We start from the raw sequence: 23732 nt of genomic DNA, 5'->3' as shown, positions 1-23732 counted from the left end.
GTAAAGAAACCGTTTGGTACAGTCATAAATTTGTTGTTTAGTGGAGATACTTTGGGTTTTCAACTTTCATTACTTTTCCTTAAGCCTATTTGTACGGAACCCTCAGTGTCGCGAGACCGACTCGCATTTGATCGGTTTCTTTATAACGGTATTTTTTTTCCGAATCGCTAAGTTAACATGACTCTTGCTATTCAGCCATGACTGACTACTAATAGTTGTGAGACTTCTGTTGTACTTTAAGCCATGACATTTTCTGTGAGTGGATGGATTTTTGTGGGTTAAATAAAAGAGCAAACACTGAATTCAATAATTTAATAGCGACTATTCCATAATTATAACAACTTGGTTAACTGTAGGAACTAGGTAACAACTTAGTGGTGGTAGGAGATAGCGGGGGAAGCGTAGGACACGTGGGCTACGGGAGCGGCGTAGGCGACCTTGGCGACGGGAGCGGCGTAGGCAACTGGAGCGTGAGAGTAGGACACGGCGGCAGGAGCGTAGGACACCTTGGCGACGGGAGCAGCGTAGGCGACCTTGGCGATGGGGGCAGCGTAGGCGACCTTGGCGATGGGAGCGGCGTAGGCGATCTTAGCGGGAGCTTGCTGGATAGGGGTGCCTTCGTAGGTGACCTGAGCGTTGAAGCCGTGCTCGTGGTCGGCGGTGTAGTGCACGATGCGGCGGACACCGTCGGGCTGCACGAGCGAGTACGAGCCCTGCACGGCGTCTCCGGCGCGAGACTCCTGCTGCTGCTTCACGTCAGCATTGTGCTCATCGTGGACGGAGTAATTGAACTCGTAGTGAGCTGGCGCCTCAGGCTCGGCGTATGCAACCTTAGCGTACGGGAGGACTCCGGCGGAAGCGGCAACAGCCAGGGAAAGAACGATCACGAACTGAAAAAAAAAATAGTAACGTTAATTTTGCTTTTTAAAAACGATGTGGTTTATGGTTAATAATTAAAACAAGAAAAAAAACAATTTAAAATAATATGTTTCGACTCACTTTGGCAACCATGATTGTAATTTTTTTTGTTAGGTAAGTTGTTTTTGATTTGAGTGCCAGTGGAGACTGTGATACATTCTGAACTTGCTACACTTTTTATACACGCACAGCCGCCTGTTAGTCTGGTTGGTGACACATGCACGCTCGAGGCGTTGTTCTTTTAAGTTTACAATGATTGAGAGGTGAAGGTCGACATGCATTACATTCCGAATCGCCATAGTATTACATACGGATTAGTACCTGATCATGGTAAAGGCGCATTCCTTGCTGGTGAGTTATTGATTTTTAATAGGTATTCGATAATTCTAATTTGGGTTAGTTAAAAGGCAATTCCAATTATATTTGGATTAATTCATATTCCAAAAAAGTCAAACCTCCGACCCAATTGACTAAATACAGACAAGAATCCTTTCTTCTTGTTCAATCAATCCTTTAACAAGTTTGATTATTTAAATTAACGAAGCTTATTTTTGGTTAATTGAGGACATTTTGAAACCTAGTTAAATTAAGGCATTACATCTTTAAATAATCCATTCATTGGAAAATCGTCTTCCTCGTAAAAGAGACAATCTAGGTAGTTTTCAAAGCCACAAGGCTAAGCTTCCAAAAGTGTCTTACGTTCTGAATTTAATTGTTTCATCATTTGTTGATCTAGGACGAAATGAGGGTTACATGGTGGAATACAGAGCAACTGTTGCGTCACATGTGGCGCTGTAATTGAGCTCTGAGCACTGAACAGACACTTTCTCCTTGACTCAGTTTCGATCGTTCCGCAAAAAACGGGTTATCAGTCAAGTTCGCAACCTTGCTTTCAATATTAAATTATTATAATAGTCCGGGGTTGTCAAAATTCCTAGGTATTTTGACCATAAAATTTAATCAATGTAATTTTTATTACGACAGTCCATAGTAAAAATTACATTAATAATGTCATTTTTACTATTATTCGAAGTCAAAGAGATTATTATGCCTAGTAGCAATCAGACATGCTGAAATACGGGCTATATTTAAAAGCTTGGTAAATAAACTTTCTCTGTCCCCGTAGAGCATCTTTTGGCAAAGCTATCTCGCATAGCAGGTATGCCTATTCCCCTTTCAGTTTTTATAATTATTTTATTTCAAGCTGTGTACCGCGGACTACCTGCACAAATGTTGCCCTTTCTTTACGAAGACCATCTTAAGGTTGTCTGCAAAAGATCGCTTCTTAGTAATAAGACCTCCCATCATAGCTGCATGTAACAATGTTTGTCAAATCCTCTACTTACGTGGTACACACCAGTGCACTAAAGGTCTGTTTATCTTTGCATTAAGTATAACAAATTTTCAGATACATAAATTATACTTTCCCTTTATATAGATTATAGATAGAACAAAGTTTTTGCTGTGTACATCTAAATCTTTATCTGTATATTAATTAAAAACTTTCTTAGAGTTCTCACTTCATGACTAAGGTACAGAATTCTCAGTCCATTACATTTATGGAACCGAGTTTCCGCTAACGATACCTAAACACTGTTTCTATTAAGCAATGGTAGTAGATACAGAGTAGATATCACCATCTTTTTACTGGGTATTTATTAGTTTTAGAAGTAAAAAAAAAAAATATTTATCCTTTCGCAGTCACATCATGTTTTTCGCTGAGGATGTAAAATATGTTTTGTTGTGGCTATAGTAGGTATAGTTCGACACACACTTAGTCTGACATTATTTGATCAAGTGTATGGTCAAACAATGGGCTGCCAAAAACTCCATCCTTGGAGGTCCTCTTGAAGGAAGGATAAACAAGTGGAATTATTTGAAACATTTGAAAACATGTCTTGGATTTTCTCCTTGTTTGTAACCACTTACGAACCAGGAAAGTTGTTTGAATCAACCAGTAGTTTTCTTTACAGCTTTTTGTAAAGTTCAAGCCGTTCGAAACTTTTGGCCTTTCAATATATGATTATAAAACGCCTTATAAAATACACGGTAATACAAAGGCCGCTGTCCTTAGATATGTTGCTGTTAAAACTGTTACAGGAGAAAAAGTTATACGGTATACTCTTTTTATAACTAACTTCTCGATTCTATTGACTGAAACATTGTTACTAGGATAGGAGTGATATCTCTTGATGACACCATTGATATTAAATTAACAAAATACCTCATTCAGCTGAGATTGAAATTGAAATTGAGTCTATTTTGTTTTGGGGTATTTTTGTGGGCACAAATAAATGTATTTTCGAGTTTCGAATAAGACCAATTAATACTGTTAATTCAATAATTTAATAGAAACTATTTATTTCAATAAATGTAGAAGTCCTACTAGCTACACAAACTGAATTTAGTGGTGGTAGGAGATAGCGGGGGACGCGTAGGACACGTGGGCTACGGGAGCGGCGTAGGACACCTTGGCGACGGGAGCGGAGTAGGCGACTGGGGCGTGAGAGTAGGACACGGCGGCAGGAGCGTAGGACACCTTAGCGACGGGAGCGGCGTAGGTGACCTTGGCGATGGGGGCAGCGTAGGTGACCTTGGCGATGGTAGCGGCGTAGGCAATCTTAGCGGGAGCCTGGTGGACGGGGGTACCCTCGTAGGAGACCTCAGCGTTGAAGCCGTGTTCGTAGTCGGCGGTGTAGTGCACGACGCGGCGGACACCGTCGGGCTGCACGAGCGAGTACGAGCCCTGCACGGCGTCTCCGGCGCGAGACTCCTGCTGCTGCTTCACGTCTCCGCTGTGGTCGTCGTGCACGGAGTAGTTGTACTCGTAGTGAGCTGGTGCCTCGGGCTCGGCGTACGCCACCTTGGCGTAGGGGACGAGAGGCACGGCGTAGGAGGCCACGGCCAGAGACAGGACGATCACAAACTATAGAGAAAAAAATATTGTTACAAAGAACGTTTTATTCATGTCGTTACTTTTTTCAAGTTTGTAGTTCACTCACTTTCGCGACCATTTTTGCAGTTGAGATATGTGGTTGCTAGGATTGTCGGTGGTTGATTATTGTATATTGATACTTTGTACGCTATTTATAGGTATTGAATATCTGTTGATTAGACAGGTGACACAAGATAAGTGACGTCGGTGCAGTCGGTCAAAAATTAAGAGATCAAGGTCGTTTAAAAAGAATTGCTGCACCGATGCAACAATACTCGGTTTGACGTAAGCCTACCTACACATTTATTAAAAGCTATTTCGTTATACCTAACTCGTTTTTAAGTATCACGTTTTCATTGTAAATCTGTCTAGCCTAGAGCTGTAAAGCTAGATCCATTTGCACCTAGATAGATAAATAGTATTTTTCCTAAACAGATATTCTTACAATCAACTCCAATCTAACAACTCATTTCATTATTCCTGATTTGAGATACGGTTATACTGATATTTTCCGCTCGAAGACAAATTTTCGCAGTCTTGGACATTTTATTTCCACATGACACAAATTAAGTAACTTATAACATATTCTGGCATATAGGAACTTCTAAGGCAAACGTTGTCATCGTCAAACATGTGACTTCAGAGGGAAAGCTTACAAAGTACGTACGTCAAATATGAAACGCAGTGCTATCCACAAATCCATCCTTATAATATTAATCTGTAAAGTCACATAGATTTCCAAAAATATTGAATAAGAATTTTTCATTTTATCACATCATTAAGGAAGGAAGGAGTCTAAAAGCACTTGTTGATGAAATGTTTGGTAGTGTGGGCTAAAAACATATCTTGCTGTAAAAAGCGTACTGGTATGAGACGTCACACGCGATCCCGACTTGTCAGCTCATGATTGAGGACTCCGGTTGGGTCCGAAACTAGTCGGGCACTCCCGATAAATACGCGTGAATAAACCGTAACATCATTTAATAATAATTAATCAGTCTCACGATAGTTATTATAAAAATGTACTGAAGGATGTTCACATATAAAATGAGCTTCTAACGGCATCCTCGTAAATAAAAAATACATTGTAAAACGGTTGTGTTGATATAAGCGATTAATTAAAGACAAAAGACAAATTTAGAATTTTATCAAAACAATTTGTTTAATAATATTTTTGTAAAATTTCTGCATGATTAGTGTCCATTCTACAATTGCATCATACATTAAACTGAAATGTGAGCTTTATTCCTTGACTCAGTACCATTCAAAGTGACTGCAAAATACTTGACGCAGACAGTCAAGTTCACGACTTTTGTGTTGGCATACTTGTTTTATTTATTCAGATTCCTTCCCTTTAGGTTCCGTACCCAAACGGTAAAAATGGAACCCTATTATTGTGACTTTGTTGTCTGTCCTTCTGTCTGGCACGCCGCACGGTGCTGTGTATCATCCCATATTGTAATTTCCTTTTCTTTAGCCTATTTGTACGGGAACAGAGTCACGCGAGTTCCGTTAAGTCTCAGCAATGTTACCATTTTTAACTTAGTGTTAATGGTATCTTAATTGCACGGCTTTTGGTGACTACTGCTGTTAGAGCAGGCGATCCTAGTTACTCACAATTTTGTGTATTAATAGTGTTCCCCATCCATTCAACAAGATGTTACAGGTGCCTAATAGTTAATTAAATTGAGTTTTGAACATTTGCTTGGGGTATAAATAGCTGCGCCTTATCAGGTAGGTCTCGCGGAATGCTGGGGTCAGCCAGGTTCCAGTCAAACCGGAGGCAGTCCAGCATCAGTTTTTTATGTAGAAAGACAAACAAAAGAGAACCCTTATGCTCAGTTAAAGTAGCGTTGGTTTCAGGTCCACGTTGTAGTTTCATTCGAACAAGTTCCTACATCAATGTTAGATATCGAAATAAAAGTTCTGCTTTTGTACAGGTAAAAAAGATAAATAATTTGACCATTAAAGTCAGTTATATGAAATCGCTCTTCTAAGTTGAAAAAAAAGCTTAAAAGATAATTTCAATTCAATAATTTAATAGCAACTACTGATTACATAATAATCAACAGATTTCTTAACTAATTAACAAGAATAGATCTAGTGGTGGTAGGAGATAGCGGGGGACGCGTAGGACACGTGGGCTACGGGGGCGGCGTAGGCGACCTTAGCGACGGGAGCGGAGTAGGCAACTGGAGCGTGAGAGTAGGACACGGCGGCAGGAGCGTAGGACACCTTGGCGACGGGAGCAGCGTAGGCGACCTTGGCGATGGGGGCAGCGTAGGCGACCTTGGCAATGGGAGCGGCGTAGGCGATCTTAGCGGGAGCTTGCTGGATAGGGGTGCCTTCGTAGGTGACCTGAGCGTTGAAGCCGTGCTCGTGGTCGGCGGTGTAGTGCACGATGCGGCGGACACCGTCGGGCTGCACGAGCGAGTACGAGCCCTGCACGGCGTCTCCGGCGCGAGACTCCTGCTGCTGCTTCACGTCTCCGCTGTGGTCGTCGTGCACGGAGTAGTTGAACTCGTAGTGAGCTGGCGCCTCGGGCTCGGCGTACGCCACCTTAGCGTAAGGGACGATGCCGGCGGAAGCGGCCACAGCCAGGGAGAGGACGATCACGAACTGAAAATGAAAAACAAATGATATTTTTACGTTTCAAATGCGATGCACTATACTGCAAGTATAATCCATTGTTATCCCTTTTTTAGGCACTCACTTTGGCGACCATTGTTGGATAGGTGTTGTTGATTTTGATATCAAAGCTCAACTGTGGCAATGTGTCACCTGCTTCACTATTTATACTTGAGCTCGCCTGCAACCAACATCGTCGGTGACACAGCGGCACGCTCGGGGCGTCGATGCCGCTCTATATGCCTAATTGATTGAGAAGTCAAGGTCGAATCCAGTGGCGTGCACAGAGATTTTAGTCAGGGTAGGCAAAAAGAAACGGCCAAGTGCGATTCTGATTCACGACTCTCACAGTTGGTACAAAATGTAAAAAAAGGTTACCCATCAAATTCACGACCGTAACAAATGATGCTTAACCTCGATTTCTCGGTGATCTATGAAACTGTTTACTCTCTAAATAACTATCAACGTTCATGCCTACAGCCGAAAGACAGACGGACAGAAGGCCAGCCGGATTTAAAATGTTGTGCGGTAAACTTTGTAGTTACATACCTAGTGTACCTAGCCTACGTATTTGAATATTAAACTTTTACAGCTATCTTTTCGTCACATCATTTATCATTGAATCGCAGGTAGTCAATAACGTTTACATTTCTTTAAACTTTTTTCTATTGACAACATACCTATCGTAATATTGTAACCACGTACGTAAACACGAGAATAACCTTTTCGTTGAACAAAGTAGGTACCAAGCGGGAATCTTACCAATAAATCGTGTTAAAAGGTACTAAATAGATATATTTCTGTATTTTTTTTGTAAATAAGTTTAGATAAGTGAAATAATCTAAGTATAGTTTAAAATAAATGGATAGGGAAACAGAACAAGCGATTTCTCTGTATCTACGAGCAACTCGTTAGATTTAAATCATTATGTTTTCTACGTATTGTTTTGAACGATTGACTCACCTTTCTTAATTTATGAGATGTCTTGCGTAGTTTTATCTATTTCAAACACTTGTTTTTATCACAGAAAAATAGTTTTAAAATCGCACTTTTTGTGTTATGAGCACACGCCGTTTGAAAGTTCACAATTATTAATCAATTTTTCACTCTTTTATCGACTTACATCAAATAATTTAAAAACCAACGACCCAGAAAACGAATTATGACAAATGAAAACAAAAATGCATCGAAAAATATTGCGGCTCACTTTACGATAATCACTGTCAAAACATAACCACAGATAACCGCTCATGTCATCCGCTGTCTTTGTCGTGGAAAGGCAGTGTCTCTTTTATCACACACACTAACAAAACGCAGACTATTTTGACATTGTGTGACAAATATGTATAGGAAAACAGACATAGACACATTGTCATGACTACGAGTCTGTCACACGCACACATGCTTAAAGTACCTACGTCACTGAGACATCGAGTTGAAGTGTCTTTCCAACGGGAAAACGGTGCCAGCGGCGGCGCACTTCGGCAAAAAAGTGTACTAATTTTGAAATATTGATAATCCTCCCTTGATAGATTATGTTACAACGTGTAATAGATAGATGGCGCTGATACGTGTTTTACGAATATTGTTTATTTTATGGATAGTAATTATGTACCTATAATATCTGAATTTCTCAGGGTAGGCAGTGTCTTTTTGTCTCTATGGACTGCACGCCACTGGTCGAATCGTTGCGTTTTTAAGACGTAATGATATTATTACACATTACAGGTGTAGGACCTGTAAGTAATTGCTCTGCATTATATTTCTCAACTTTAGCACATCGTCTTGTAGTCTTAAACTAAGCAGAGCTTATACTATGAGACAAGTGATAAACGATTCAATGCTGGGTGTTAAAAAACTTAGCTTACACCAAGGCACAGAATAAATGGTTATGCTCATCACACGAACATTTGCCTCGCCACAAACCATCGTACACTCCACCAACAAGCCAACATTAATAAGTCGATACCATCCTACTATTATTATAAATCCCACAGTAATGATTATGAATTTTTATCCTATTAATATTATACACGCGAAAGTTTATATGTATAAATGGTTCTTTCTCTTTCTCGCAAAAACCAGTGATCGGATTTAGACGAAATTGGTACACAGATAGTTAATAACCAGGATTAACTCATAGGATACTTTGTATCACGATATTATGTTTCGGCGGATCATTTTCGATTGGCCAGCGGCCATCAATTATTGTTACAAGCATTAGAACAAATCACATTTTTAAAAATATGTAAGCACTAGCTGTTGCTTCGTCTGCGTGGTAAGAAGATATAAGAATATTTAACGGAAGCCCTCGAAGATTAATATTTTGCCCCGTTTTTGCCACATTTTCCATTTTATCTTCGCTCCTATTAGTTGCAGCGTGATGTTATATAGCCTAAAACCTTCCTCGATGAATGGTCTATTGAACACAAAAATGTTTTTTTTCAATTTGAACCAGTAGTTCCTGAGATTAGCGCGTTCAAACAAACAAACAAACTCTGCAGCTTTATATATTAGTTTAGGTAAGACGGGGTAGCGAGGTAAGATGGGGACCCTCCAAAAATATATAATACAGTATTAATTGAAAAGTTATTTTGACGCCATCTAGTCGTATTTATCAGTACTTGTTAGAGTCGCAAAAAGTTTGTTCGAAGGAGCGCACGATTCTTCATGGTAAGTACATTTTTAAAATTTGAAGTGGTTTTATCTAATTATCGAAGCATATAAAGTGCATGACTGTTATAATGTATGATAAACATAATGTGTGACATATTTTTTTTGTTAATTTGTATTTATTTTACTATTGTAAACTCATTAATTCATGCCGGTTTCTTTTGATTTATAACCTCTAAAAATTCAATACAACTTTTAAGTCCAGTTTGGGAAAGATGGGACACTTATGTGGGGCAAGACGGGGTAGGTACCCGATCTTATCCGCTGAGTTGTTATTCAGTTTGTATTGAGATTGCATTCAACATTAACTATTTTTTTATAGTACAGTTCCAAAAACAGTAATGTTGTCATTTCCTGATGCTTAAATGGCTACACCGCCGTAAATCATTTAGCAAACTCTCCACCTCCACCAACTGCTTCAACCTCATGTCTCAAGCAGGCAACAGTAAATGATTATATAGATAATGATGCATTCCATCTGGTTAGCCCGAAAAAGTTAATGCCTTATTCGCGATTCGCCGAAAAAAGACCAAGACAAGTTCGAAGAAGGGGAAAAGCAGCTATTATTACTGCTTTTCTATATAAAAAAGAATGAGAGGAAAACTAAAATAGGTAGAAACTAAAACCACATGTAACAAACAAAAAGTAAATGACAAAAATAACAATAAAGAGAACTTGAAAAACCGAAAAAGCGAAAAGGCACAGAAGAAGAAGATACAGAATGTCTATACTGTCGCGGCTTGTATTCCGATTATCATACTTGTATCACTTATCGTACTTGAGGCAAGTGAGCGCATTGTGTCTGTGCAGGAGTGGAAGACAGCGATGACGAAGCTGAACATATCTGCCCGGTTTGTGAAGATGACGGCGCTTAAATAGTCTATACCCCATCTTACCCCAGGGGTATACCCCATCTTACCCTATAGGTGGGGTAAGATGGGGTGATTCAGTTATTTTTTAAAAGTTTATATTTTTATGAGAAGAACTTATTTTTTTTTGTTTTGACTGATTGTTATTAAAAGAAGAAAGACTGATTATTTAATTAATAAAAGTTCCTACGTTGTGCAATTAAAAAAGATGGGTTTTATTTATGAAATACCTTAAGGTCCCCGTCTTACCCCACCTTCCCCTACATATGGAGTTTGTTAAACAGATGAATCACATAACTTTAAGTCTTCTTAAAATTGTAGTAGACGACTAGCTGTACCAGCGACTTCAATAGCAAGGAACCATGTCTACGGCAGTATCTTGTTTATAAAGCTTTCGAACGAGTCGTTTTTTTTTTACATATGTTTTGTTTATCAACTGTTTGTGTTTGCACTAATTGTTGAATATTTTTAAAAGAGTTACTTATCTAGTTTCTCGTCGGTTCTTCTCCATGAGAATACATATTAGAACCGTGCACCTACAGTCAGTATTGTAAGGTTTTGAACGTGCCTGGAAAACGGCCTACTTGAAATAAAAACTTTCAGTTTTGATTGTGAGATTGACTTAATAAATTAAATAACAAATATTTAAAAGGAAATACAAATTTTCGCCATGATTTTGAAAATAGGCATAACTTTTACTTATGAACCGATTGCAATGAAGCGAACACTAAATTAACCCCAACACACCAGATGAAACCTAAATTGAATCAGACAAACCGTTGCTAAGTTAAACACGTAGAACTTCACAGGCAAACGGACAAAATTGAAATAAAATGGCTTCAGTGTCGTTAGTATAGTATTACCAAGAATAATATTCAAAATACAGATATTATTTGCCTACGAATTTATTATATAGGTATGTAGGTAAAGATAGAGAATGTTAACATTCGTTTCTGTTTTTAATTATTTGATGTAATTATCTATTATATTTGTTGGTTTTCTCTTTAGCTTTAGAATTTAGTTTCAGTTACGAATTTACCAATAACCAGTTACTGCCTTGCGGATTTTTGTAATTCCTAAAATACGTAGGCAGGTGCACATCGTGTACATGTTTGATTTTATTAAGAATTTTTGATGTGTTTGTACAAGGTAATAATGACATGGATACCCCCTGGGATATTTGGATTTTAACGAAAAACTTCATTTCAGTTCAATAATTTAATAGCAACCACTGATTACATAATAATCAACAGATTTCTTAACTAATTAACAAGAGTTGATCTAATGGTGGTAGGAGATAGCGGGGGACGCGTAGGACACGTGGGCTACGGGGGCGGCGTAGGCGACCTTAGCGACGGGAGCGGAGTAGGCAACTGGAGCGTGAGAGTAGGACACGGCGGCAGGAGCGTAGGACACCTTGGCGACGGGAGCAGCGTAGGCGACCTTGGCGATGGGGGCAGCGTAGGCGACCTTGGCGATGGGAGCGGCGTAGGCGATCTTAGCGGGAGCCTGGTGGACGGGGGTGCCCTCGTAGGAGACCTCAGCGTTGAAGCCGTGCACGTGGTCGGCGGTGTAGTGCACGATGCGGCGGACACCGTCGGGCTGCACGAGCGAGTACGAGCCCTGCACGGCGTCTCCGGCGCGAGACTCCTGCTGCTGCTTCACGTCTCCGCTGTGGTCGTCGTGCACGGAGTAGTTGAACTCGTAGTGAGCTGGCGCCTCGGGCTCGGCGTACGCCACCTTAGCGTAAGGGACGATGCCGGCGGAAGCGGCCACAGCCAGGGAGAGAACGATCACGAACTGAAAATAAAAAACAAATAATATTTTTACATTTCTAATGCGATGCACTGTACTGCAAGTAATAAGTATAATCCATTAAAACATTAATAAAAAAAGTATAATCCATTGTTATCCTCTTTTTAGGTACTCACTTTGGCGACCATTGTTGGATAGGTGTTGCTGATTTGGATATCAAAGCTCAACTGTGGCAATGTGTCACCTGTTTCACTATTTATACCTACTTGAGTGTTCGCCTGCAGTCGACGTTGTCGGTGACACAGCGGCACGCTCGGGGCGTCGATGCCGCTCTATATGCCTAATTGATTGAGAAGTCAAGGTCAACTCGAAGCGTTTCTTAAGCCTCACCTTTTTAAATTACACACTTTTGACACTTGCGGATTTTTTCTTATATCATTAATATAACAAATTGCAAGATTATGAATTGGATTGCAATTCATTCACGCAAAAGTTCATTTTTAAATTTGTACGTAAATATATTATTTTGAATCAGCTGTATTACATAAATCGAGATACTTAAGCTTTATTAAATGTTATGAAATGATGTAACGGTTTACCCACGCGTGTTTATCGGGAGTGTCCGATGTAAAATATAGATTATAAAAATACTTAAGCTTTCATGCGGTTTTTTCGATTGTTGTGTAACGTGTGTTATCTTTGTTATTGGCTTATGGAAACCTTCTCGATTCTAAAATTATAACATTTCAATAATATTTTGTCGGGAAGCTTATGGGTTATGTTTGGAACGATATAACCTTTATAACCTTTTTAAGCCATTTATGGCAGAATAGAAGATTGCTATAACATATAAATAGTATTATACTCGTATGAGCAGGATTTGTAAGGGTTAAATATAGTCGAGTAGTAACGGACATTACATGAAGGTCAAGTCAATAGCGTGAAGTTTAATTATCACGTAAATGCATAATTCTATTTAAGCCGAATAAAAGTAACCTGTCTTATTCCAAGCTATAATCTAATCTATCGAAATATAATCCAAACGATTCAATAGATCTGGGAAGAAAGAGTTACAAACATCCATACACGTCATCACAAACTTTCGCGTTTATAATATTTACAGGATTGTCGGTCTACATGGACAATGCCATCAAAATGATTTAATTGCGTAACTAATTACAATGGCTGCAGAGCCAAAGCAAAAAAACATCAGAATCTTGTTTAAATTGTAGTTAACAATTAACTAGATTCGTATCGTATAACATATTTTCGAATAGTATAGTATATTCGGATAGTGGAGTGGTTGAGATCAACACATTAAACCCACTGAGCGCGAGGTGTTGCGGGTATGCTCCACGCTTAGGACAAGCGTGTGTGTGCTCGAATGCTTGTCCCAAGTCTGGGTGTCTATGTGCATGTGACTGGAATCCTTGTAAAAGCCCACGGACAAAAGGATTAAATTCCTTAATGTGGAAGTTGTATTTTTAAGAATAATTATCAGGGTCTGTGACCCGCGATGGTGAAATCGGTATCGCATCTATCGGCTCGATGTGTTTATACGCAAGTGCTTTGGTTTTCCATAGCTTGTGAATGAAACGATTCCATAAAACATCATTATAAATGGTATAATAATGTTTTATGGAATCGATTCTTTTTTTAGTTTTACTAATAGTGTTATTAGTTATTATACACAATACAATTTGCAATAGTTCAGAAGCTACCTTGGGCCCTCCAAGTCTATTCTTTTATAGAGCAGGGGTAGATGGCCCTTGATAGTTAGCCCATCATTTTTTTTATGAAGGGGCTCAACTCTAAGAAGAAATGAAAAGTAGGTGTTTTCAGTTCAATAATTTAATAGCAACTACTGATTACATAATAATCAACAGATTTCTTAACTAATTAACAAAAGTAGATCTAGTGGTGGTAGGAGATAGCGGGGGACGCGTAGGACACGTGGGCTACGGGAGCGGCGTAGGCGACCTTAGCAACGGGAGCGGCGTAGGTGACTGGGGCGTGAGAGTAGGACACGGCGGCAGGAGCGTAGGACACCTTGGCGACGGGAGCGGCGTAGGCGACCTTGGCGATGGGAGCAGCGTAGGCAACCTTGGCGATGGGAGCGGCGTAGGCGATCTTAGCGGAAACCTGGTGGACGGGGGTGCCCTCGTAGGAGACCTGAGCGTTGAAGCCGTGCTCGTGGTCGGCGGTGTAGTGCACGATGCGGCGGACACCGTCGGGCTGCACGAGCGAGTACGAGCCCTGCACGGCGTCTCCGGCGCGAGACTCCTGCTGCTGCTTCACGTCTCCGCTGTGGTCGTCGTGCACGGAGTAGTTGAACTCGTAGTGTGCTGGCGCCTCGGGCTCGGCGTACGCCACCTTAGCGTAAGGGACGATGCCGGCGGAAGCGGCCACAGCCAGGGAAAGGACGATTACGAACTGAAAGGGAGAAATACAACAAATGTTAAACTTGTTTTAAGTTTATTTTTTTTCAGAAATCCAAGTTTTTTTGATATCCCTATCGTTACTTACTTTGGCGACCATCGTTGGATATGTGTTGTTGATTTGGGTATCAAAGCTCAACTGTGACAATTTGTCACCGGCTATACTATTTATACTTGAGTGTTCGCCTCCAGTCAGTGTCGCCGCAGACACGCTGCACGCCCGGGGCGCCGACCCCGCTGCACATGCTTATTGAGAGCGAGGTGAAGGTCGCCTCTTTGCAGTACTAGACTGAAGCTACTGAATTGATTCTGCATTAAGTTATATATATCTCATTAAATAAATTATGTTATTATCATTCCTTTTGTTAAGATGTGCTCATGTAATACTTGTTTGCTACTTCTTTTGTTTACTTTAAAATACTTTAAATTATTAATTTATGTTTTGTGACTTTCTGTATCGAATAACAGCATCCATATAAATAAATGTAGGTATATGGGCAGAAAGAGGAACAACTGATTCGTTCATAGATTTGTGTCAAACTAATTAGCTTGTTAGATTTTCTTGTTCTTCAAGCACAAGTGGAAAATGTTACTTAATGATTTTTGTTTCCTATCAAACAATTACTAAATTGCTAGAAGTTTACCATTAAAAATAGTCTTCAACTTACTGCCCAACCTTTATCGGCTTCAAATCTCATAGACTTTAGTTATATTGACGACCTCCGTGGTCGAGTGGCATACGCACCGGTTTCAAGGTGTCGCTAGCTCTGAGGTCCCGGGTTCGTTCCCCGGTCGGGTCAATGTAAAAATTCACATTTCTAAATTGGCTCGGGTCTGGGTGTTTGTGGTACCTTCAATGTATCTGGATACCATAACACAAGTGCTTTAGCAACTTACTTTGGGTTCAGAACAATGTATATGATGTTGTCCGCATTTATTTATTTATTTATATGAACCCGATTAGCTGAGTAGCCTGCCTGACCTCTATAACCCCATGGATAAGGTTACATGATTACCCGTATAAAGGTTGGTAGTCTTAATAAAAACGCAAATTGTACCGTTGCACTGTAAAATATGATGAGTGTTTGTTAAAATCAAAGTTCAGCTAGTGACCTTCGGAACCCTTTGCCTTGCGTACCATAGTTCCTGATTTCTAGCTCTACTGATTGTTTTTTTTAACTCATGCCTAGGTACAATTTTTGATTTGACTTCGCATTCGAACTGGGCTCCTCGTGCTTGGCAGTCGCACTTGCAACAACTAGACCAAAAAGCCAGTTTAAAAAAAATCCAAGTCGTACAAGAACGGCAGACGTCACGAATATCAGATATTGATTTCATCTACACTTCATTTATTATAACATTAGAAAAAAGAGGCTCGTAGAAGCAGGAGCGCGAAACATTTTATTTCTATTTTAAATTAAAAACAAAACATCAACCCAATAACAACACTAATAACTATAAGAAAACAATAACTAAACAGTAAAAAATCAACAAAATCACGAAAACTTGGCAATAACAGCGAACTGGATGCGGTATTCACAAGTGAATGACATAGATACTTTTGTGACATATAACTTCAAATGACATAAACCGACAAAATGAGAAAATCCCTTCTGTCGCAACTTATGAAAGGATTAGGTAACCTCTTAGATTTGGTAGGATTATAATGAAGGGAAAAACGTTCCGGGTATTGTGCATCGCTGCTTCTTTTAAGTTTTTAGCATTGACACTGGAATTTTAATATGGCTGAAATAATGTATTTAAATGAAAGTCACTTAATTTCATAAGGTTAAGTATCGAAATAATTACAGTGATTTGTACGAACGGATATATATATAGTAATAAATTCGGCGTAAATCACAACTTTAAGATGTTTGTTGTATTTTTGCTGCAAAGTGTGCCTTAAAAAGAACCCTTTTTAACTTCTGTCTAATGCTATAACAAATTAAGTATAGTTATGCTATAATTGTTTTATACAAAATCTGGTGTCAGTGATTAAACCATCTAGTAGGTCTCTGACGTGGCTTTGCTCACTCTCTGAGACTTTCCAGATGTGCTGGATGTTACATACCAATAACAGATCTTTACCGCGAGGTACTGAAATACTAAGGGATTATTCTAGTGGTTTGTATTAGTATCTCACAAACACTAATGTTATGATAAGTTCCAAGCTTTTATTGTATGTTATGTTTTGCGTAACGTCGTATAAATTTCGATCGTCTGTAAAAAAAATATGCAGGGATTTTTTTTTATATTGGCTGTACGCTACGGTGCATCTGTAGGGAATCCAGGTATTAAGTCAGTAATTAAAGGATTTTCCTAAAGCACTCGGAACTTAAGTGTTTATGAGGTATTCATTGGTTGGACATTTAAGGCCCTGGCTTCAAGAAGTTACGATGGTAAGTAGGACACTTACTCGGCTTCAACATTTATATATTTATTGTCATTTCTAAATACGGATATATGACTACCAGGAAGCATTCAATTTGTGTTCGAGTGTTGATATTGTAATGTGATTGCTGCAGATGCAATGTAGGTATCAAAACACGGTGAAACTGTAAAAAATCTTACCTACTCATTATTACTTACCCTCACTCATTCTCATGTTGGCCAAACAAAAACATAAATTACTATATAAATCAACCTAATTTACTGCAATTTTAAAGAAAATAATAAACAAGTGAACCAAAAATATTTGTTACAACTGTTGCATATTCCAAGCAGGTGTTTTCTTATCTTAAGAATGCGATTCTGTCGGTATTGTAACCTAATGTTACAAAATATTGTAATGGGTTAAGTTATGAATGAATGAATGAGAGGAAAAATTCGATTCAATAATTTAATAAATATTTACCAACTATTCATTTCAATAAACACAACAGTCAGGCTAGCTACATAAAACTGTATCTAGTGGTGGTAGGAGATAGCGGGGGACGCGTAGGACACGTGGGCTACGGGAGCGGCGTAGGCGACCTTAGCGACGGGAGCGGCGTAGGTGACTGGGGCGTGAGAGTAGGACACGGCGGCAGGAGCGTAGGACACCTTGGCGACGGGAGCGGCGTAGGCGACCTTGGCGATGGGGGCAGCGTAGGCGATCTTGGCGACAGGGGCGGCGTAGGCGATCTTAGCGGGTGCTTGCTGGACGGGGGTGCCCTCGTAGGAGACCTCAGCGTTGAAGCCGTGCTCGTGGTCGGCGGTGTAGTGCACGATGCGACGGACACCGTCGGGCTGCACGAGCGAGTACGAGCCCTGCACGGCGTCTCCGGCGCGAGACTCCTGCTGCTGCTTCACGTCTCCGCTGTGGTCGTCGTGCACGGAGTAGTTGAACTCGTAGTGAGCTGGCGCCTCGGGCTCGGCGTACGCCACCTTGGCGTAGGGGATGAGGGGCACGGCGTAGGAGGCCACGGCCAGGGACAAGACGATCACGAACTAGAAGAAAATGAAAGTAAATTATTTAGATAAAACACTTTTTTGTTAGGTCGTACATTTTTTAGACACGTATTATGATTACTCACTTTGGCGACCATTGTTGGATAGGTGTTGTTGATTTGGGTATGAGAACTTAACTGTGACTTTGTCACACCGGCTATACTATTTATACTTGAGTGTTCGCCTCCAGTCAATGTTGCCGTTGACACGCTGCAACATAGAGTGCTAGGTGAAGGTCAACTCTTTGCATTGCTTAAGACATTTTTTCAATTGATACAGATTAATATTGATGTTACATATCCAATTAATATAATTTAGATTTAGTCAAAAATTATAGTAGTTGTTTTACAACTATAACAGCTTTTAACTGTCCATCTGTAAAGCGCTACTCGACCATTACAAGGAAAAACTGTGTAACAGATAACGAAGACACATACTTCAAAATTTAACACCGAGTTGTATAGACAAAATAGGGATCAATATTTAAATACCTACTGACAAAATATTCGAGTGATGTTTCTTACATGCAAACAATAAGGTCCGTTAATTACAGAGCAATTTTTTTAAGGTGCTGTCTCCAGAAATCTGTAAAGTTGCTAGACGAACAAAAACAAGCACCCATATAACAATAACTTACTAAGCTAGAACCTAAAAAAGCTGCTTATAAAAATAAACAAGGTTTTTTATGTTCAGCAGGTACTCTACCTCTGTTGGTAGCGACATAAGATGGCATATGAAGGCAAATCAGATAGGTAACATAGTAAAAATATTTACACTACAAATGTTAAAAGATGAATATTTGAAAATCCCGTGTGTCATGAACAAATAAATCAAGACTAGATTAAGGTCTAATAGGCCTCTAATTATAGTGAAATATGTTTTTTTTCACAATTTCTTTAATTGGTTTCTTGTAGAAAGGACGAAGTATCGGGATATGCTCAGTACATGAACAAATTGTTGTGGTTTAGAGAATAATTTTGACTGCACGGATAGCCGAGTGGTTAAGGTCATCACGCCAAACCCACCACGTGTGACGTGTCGCAGGTTCGATCTCTGCGTAGGACGGGCGTATGTTTGATCCATGAATGATTGTTTTGTGTCTGAGAGTCTTTTTGTGAGTCTGTTTCTGAAACCTTAGCGGAGCAATCATTAAATTCTTTAATGCGATAGTCGTTTTTCTTTGCTTTTAATTAAATAATCAATTTTAACTAGTTCTTTCTCTTCTGGGACATAATCTATTAATATGTTGAAATCCAGAGAAGGTTTGTGATATGAAAGTTATGGGAAAGGTATAATATAATAATATCGTTAAGTTTATTGCATTTCGGCTTCACATGGGCGCCTAAGCTTTTTGTTTAATAGTATGAAAAAAACTAAGGTGTCGCAGCCATTTTATTTTATTGTTATTCGACAAGATTATAATACTAATCTATATTCGTTCCATATCTGAGAAAAGGGATTTCAATTTTTGAAATTCAGGTTTCCTTACTAAGTTATTCTTAATTGTTTGTCACTAGTGACTAAGTTGGAAAAGTCACATTAGTAATTGCCCGCGTTGGGATCAAACTTGAACCTCTTGCATAAAAACCTCATTTAAAACTGAAAAAAGCCACGACTATTTACAACATAGTTAAACAAGAATATTATAACGAAAGATTATAACAAAATGTAGGTTTTGTAACCTAAGTTTTCAAGCTTTACATTAATAGATCTAATTTTCCTAAGGCTAATAACAAACATTTAGTGACATTCATACATTTCTGAAGTCATCTTATAATATTTTGGTACTAATGTAGGACGCAAGCCTAGATGACTGTATGATCTTATTCGTAACGATAGCTGTCGATAAGTTTTAGAAAAAGGAGGGAAGAGAGAGAAAATAATATTGAAGTTGAATTCAAGGTTTTACAAAACTATTTCTTTTTTTACATAATTGTACCAGTTTATCCAAAAGTAACTGCACCTAAATTCTTTTTATTTCAAAATGTAATCAAGAATCAAGAATCAAGAATATTTATTTGTTAAACATAGGTACATTAAATGCTGGTGTTAAAGATACATAAGAAGCGCTATGTTTTGCCATGAAGGCGTACAAATATAACAATTAAGTAAAGATTTATACATTTTTAGGTACTATTTAAGCCATACAAATGAATTTGAAACATACAATAGAAAATAAAATTAAGAGAAAATAAAAGAATACAATAATAATTAAAATGAATCGTTTAGGAAATCATCCACTGCATAGTAACATTTTTCAGTAAGTAGTGAGTTTAGATTTTTTTTAAACTTTATTAAGGGCATTTTTTTTATGCCATCTGGTATTTTATTATAAATTTTTGATGCATTACCAAAAAAGCTTTTTTTCATTAAAGCCGTTTTACATTTTATATGACATAATTGGTTAGAATATTGGGAACGCATTGGATTTTTCTTTACATCACACAATCTTTGAAATAGCTGAGGATTATCTTTAATGAATACAGCAGTTTCATAAATGTACATTGAGGGTACTGTTAATATTTTTAAATCCACAAAATGAGGTTGACAGGAGTCTGTAGTTTTTAAGCCACACATTGAACGTATACATCTTTTTTGCATTTTGAAAATAAGCTCGCTATCAGTCGACTGCCCCCAGAAAATCAAGCCAAATCGACGAACTGAAGCAACCAAGCCATGATAGGCAGTTAGAAGTGTCTGCATATTTACTTTCTTAGACAGCTGAAATAGTGCATATGCAGATTTATTTAATTTCAAGCAAACTTCCTGAATATGAGGCTTCCACATCAGTTTGTTGTCCACCATGATACCTAAAAATTTAGCTTGATTTACTTCTTCTATTTTGTAATTGTTGTAGTTTATACTAACTGTGGGATTTTTACGTTTTTGATGAAAATTCATTATTTTAGTTTTATTTAAATTAATTACTAAATTGTTATTTTTAAGCCACTAATTATGTCACTTAAACAATTATTAATATCATTTTGATAATTATTCGGATCAGTGCATTTTATAATAGCAGTACTATCATCTGCAAAAAGGACCATTTTGTGTGATGTAACTCTGGGCAGGTCATTTATATATATTAAAAAAAAGTAATGGTCCCAGTACGCTCCCTTGGGGCACGCCATATTTAATATGTCTAGGTTGAGAGACATATCTAGTAATTGAATTAGTTTTTAGGCATAACCTAGTAATTTCTGTGCTTTGAACTCTATCACTTAGGTACGATTTTAAAAGATTTAAAACATTGCCTCTGATACCGTATTCATGCAGTTTTTTTTTAAGAATATTATGGTCAACGTAATCGAAAGCTTTGGTCATGTCAGTGTAAATTGCACAAACAGGAATTTTATCATCAACACATGTCATAACGCTAGATAGTAGGTCATATAACGCCATGTTAATAGTAGTATTTTTTCTGAACCCTTTTTGCTCATTACAAAATAATTTATATTTTTCAAAGTAACTGTACACTGAGTTATAGATAATTTTTTCGAAAACTTTTGAGAAAACTGGTATTTTTGCAACAGGTCTATAATTTTTTGGATCAGATTTATCATTTTTTTTAAATAACGGTTTAATTATAGCTTTTTTTAGTCTCTCAGGGTATATGCCATCCGTGATGCATAAGTTAATAATATGAGCTAGTGGTTCCGCTATAACATCTTTGACATGTTTAATGACAACAGTAGATATGCCATCATCACCGACTGTATTTGTATTTTTAAGACCACGTATAACGTTTATTATGTCAGTAGGTAATACAGGCTGCATAAACAATGACTGAGATGTTAAATTTTTCATAGTTTCATTATAATTATTAGCCGAAATAGCACTGGTATCAACATTACTTTCAATGACATCCACAAAATAGTTATTGAATATATTTGCTATATCTGTGGGATGTGTTATATTTTCATTGTTTATTTTTAAGGACATAATCATTTCTTGCGGCAGATTAAATTGTGATTTATTGATGACTTGCCAAGCAGCTTTCGATTTATTGTGGGAATTATTTATAAAGTTATTATTTTGAGCTCTCTGCGTTAGACGTATTATTTTTTTGTAAAGAATAGTATATTTTTTTAAATTATCTTTGTTTGTAGTATTAGGTTTTAGTCTATATGCCCAAAGTAATTTTCTTTGCTTTTGGCTACATATTTTGATTCCTCGAGATATCCATTTAGGTTTTTTATTTGTTTTTATTGTTATAAGTTTTAAAGGGAAGCATAACTCATAAAATAATAAAAAGTCATCTATAAAACTATCATACGCTATATTCGCATCTTTTGCATTGTATGTTTGTATGAACTAAGTAACTCATCTGGTTTTTTTAAACGAACAAGAACAATAATAAAGCTGCAAATTCCTAATATCTTATTCGTAAACTACCCTCATATAAGTTTTTTTGTTCAGATTTTAAACAGCTTTTAAATATTAAAAATTGTAAAATGTAGGCATATTTTCAACGCAACAAGGGATGGAGTTTAATAAAATAAGGGCTCACTTGCGATTCAACAATTTAATAAATATTTACCAACTATTCATTTCAATAAATACAACAGTCAGGCTAGCTACATAAAACTGTATCTAGTGGTGGTAGGAGATAGCGGGGGACGCGTAGGACACGTGGGCTACGGGAGCGGCGTAGGCGACCTTAGCGACGGGAGCGGCGTAGGCGACTGGGGCGTGAGAGTAGGACACGGTGGCAGGAGCGTAGGACACCTTGGCGACGGGACTGGCGTAGGCGACCTTGGCGATGGGGGCAGCGTAGGCGACCTTGGCGATGGGAGCGGCGTAGGCGATCTTAGCGGGAGCCTGGTGGACGGGGGTGCCCTCGTAGGTGACCTCAGCGTTGAAGCCGTGCTCGTGGTCGGCGGTGTAGTGCACGATGCGGCGGACACCGTCGGGCTGCACGAGCGAGTACGAGCCCTGCACGGCGTCTCCGGCGCGAGACTCCTGCTGCTGCTTCACGTCTCCGCTGTGGTCGTCGTGCACGGAGTAGTTGAACTCGTAGTGAGCTGGCGCCTCGGGCTCGGCGTACGCCACCTTAGCGTAGGGGATGAGGGGCACGGCGTAGGAGGCCACGGCCAGGGACAGGACGATCACGAACTGGAAGAAAAAAAATATTATTTGCTTATTTGACGGACTATATTTTTTCGATGGTTCAGATTAAAACTATATGTTAAAACTATGTGTATATGGTAAGTTACGATTACTTACTTTGGCGACCATTTTTGGATATGTGTTGTTGATATGAGTATCAAAGCTCAACTGTGACAATTTGTCACCGGCTGTACTATTTATACTTGAGTGTTCGCCTCCAGTCAGTGTCACTGTAAGCACGCTGCACGCCCGCGGCGCCGATACCGCTGCACATGTTCATATTGTTCATTGAGTGCTAGGTGAAGGTGAACTCATTGCATTGCTTCAAAAATCAACTGTCCAGCAAAATAAGCAAAATGTTACTCTGTCTTTGAAGAAAATTGAATTATTGAGACTAGCATATCGTTTGTGAACATTTATATATCTTTAGTGAAACTCACAGTTCATAAGTTCATATCAAACATGTAAATTAAATAGTTAACTCTAATCTAAATATGAATAAAGGAAAGAAACGAAATAATGCGTAGCTATTTCACAACATACTAAGTATTTAACTCTCCCATAAATTAATTTTGGTTATTAGATCAGTAAAATTCAGTAATAATATATTTTTTTGCATTTCCCTTTTTTTACTAATATTTCTAGCAAAAGAGAAAAGCTGAAGCGTTTGTTCGTTTGCTTAAATGATTTCTGTGGTTTATTGAGGAGAAAAGCAATGCGCAAAGTTTCAAAAGCGGAGAGATGGAGATGGAGATGGTTAAAGTTAATTGAAATTCATGTGTGACTTAATTTTCCTCTTAAAAGTTAAAAAAGTCCAGAATTTGATTCCAATTTGATTAAAAAAAACAACACCTCTGTTAGAAGACTTAAACATGTTATTAATCCTTGACAAAATAAATACTTAAATCGTTACATTCGTTACAAGTATTCAATTTTAAACAAAGTAGCCTATAGCATCATCTAATTTCTGTGATATTC

General features: G+C 38.5%; 4 protein-coding genes across 4 annotated transcripts; all 4 read right to left on the bottom strand.

The window, feature by feature from the left end:
• Nucleotides 1-297: 297 nt before the first annotated feature.
• On the bottom strand, nucleotides 298-905 carry LOC113503555 (cuticle protein 8-like; the record flags this gene model as incomplete). Its single annotated transcript, XM_026885585.1, has 1 exon — nucleotides 298-905. A coding segment is annotated over one exon (534 nt), but the record flags the coding sequence as incomplete, so codon positions are not given.
• Nucleotides 906-3245: 2340 nt separating this feature from the next.
• LOC113503442 (cuticle protein-like) lies at nucleotides 3246-6739 on the bottom strand. Its single transcript, XM_026885418.1, has 3 exons — nucleotides 6567-6739; nucleotides 5993-6472; nucleotides 3246-3844 (listed from the first exon to the last, which is right to left on the bottom strand). The coding sequence occupies exons 1-3, from the start codon at nucleotides 6576-6578 to the stop codon at nucleotides 3323-3325; spliced, it is 1014 nt and encodes a 337-aa protein (XP_026741219.1). The 5' UTR covers nucleotides 6579-6739; the 3' UTR covers nucleotides 3246-3322.
• Nucleotides 6740-11226: 4487 nt separating this feature from the next.
• On the bottom strand, nucleotides 11227-14316 carry LOC113503554 (cuticle protein-like). The gene is made up of 3 exons (XM_026885584.1): nucleotides 14305-14316; nucleotides 13786-14241; nucleotides 11227-11562 (listed from the first exon to the last, which is right to left on the bottom strand). Exons 1-3 carry the CDS (start codon nucleotides 14314-14316, stop codon nucleotides 11305-11307), a joined length of 726 nt encoding a protein of 241 aa, XP_026741385.1. The 3' UTR covers nucleotides 11227-11304.
• Nucleotides 14317-17041: 2725 nt separating this feature from the next.
• LOC113503441 (cuticle protein-like) lies at nucleotides 17042-23145 on the bottom strand. The gene is made up of 3 exons (XM_026885417.1): nucleotides 22872-23145; nucleotides 22278-22760; nucleotides 17042-17645 (listed from the first exon to the last, which is right to left on the bottom strand). The coding sequence occupies exons 1-3, from the start codon at nucleotides 22881-22883 to the stop codon at nucleotides 17124-17126; spliced, it is 1017 nt and encodes a 338-aa protein (XP_026741218.1). The 5' UTR covers nucleotides 22884-23145; the 3' UTR covers nucleotides 17042-17123.
• Nucleotides 23146-23732: the final 587 nt, after the last annotated feature.

The sequence above is a fragment of the Trichoplusia ni genome, chromosome 19 (genome assembly GCF_003590095.1).
Source record: "Trichoplusia ni isolate ovarian cell line Hi5 chromosome 19, tn1, whole genome shotgun sequence".
Lineage (NCBI taxonomy): Eukaryota > Metazoa > Arthropoda > Insecta > Lepidoptera > Noctuidae > Trichoplusia > Trichoplusia ni.
This window is presented reverse-complemented; position numbering and strand designations above follow the sequence as displayed.

What these genes read in the sequence shown, in the direction of transcription:
- LOC113503554 (XM_026885584.1), bottom strand. An exon ending in TGTCCTACTCTCACGCCCCA is followed by an intron (nt 11,563 to 13,785) that starts GTCACCTACGCC and finishes TTCAACGCTGAG; the next exon opens with GTCTCCTACGAGGGCACCCC.
- LOC113503441 (XM_026885417.1), bottom strand. An exon ending in ACGCCGCTCCCGTAGCCCAC is followed by an intron (nt 17,646 to 22,277) that starts GTGTCCTACGCG and finishes ATTTTCTTCTAG; the next exon opens with TTCGTGATCGTCTTGTCCCT.
- LOC113503442 (XM_026885418.1), bottom strand. An exon ending in ACGCCGCCCCCGTAGCCCAC is followed by an intron (nt 3,845 to 5,992) that starts GTGTCCTACGCG and finishes TTTTCTCTATAG; the next exon opens with TTTGTGATCGTCCTGTCTCT.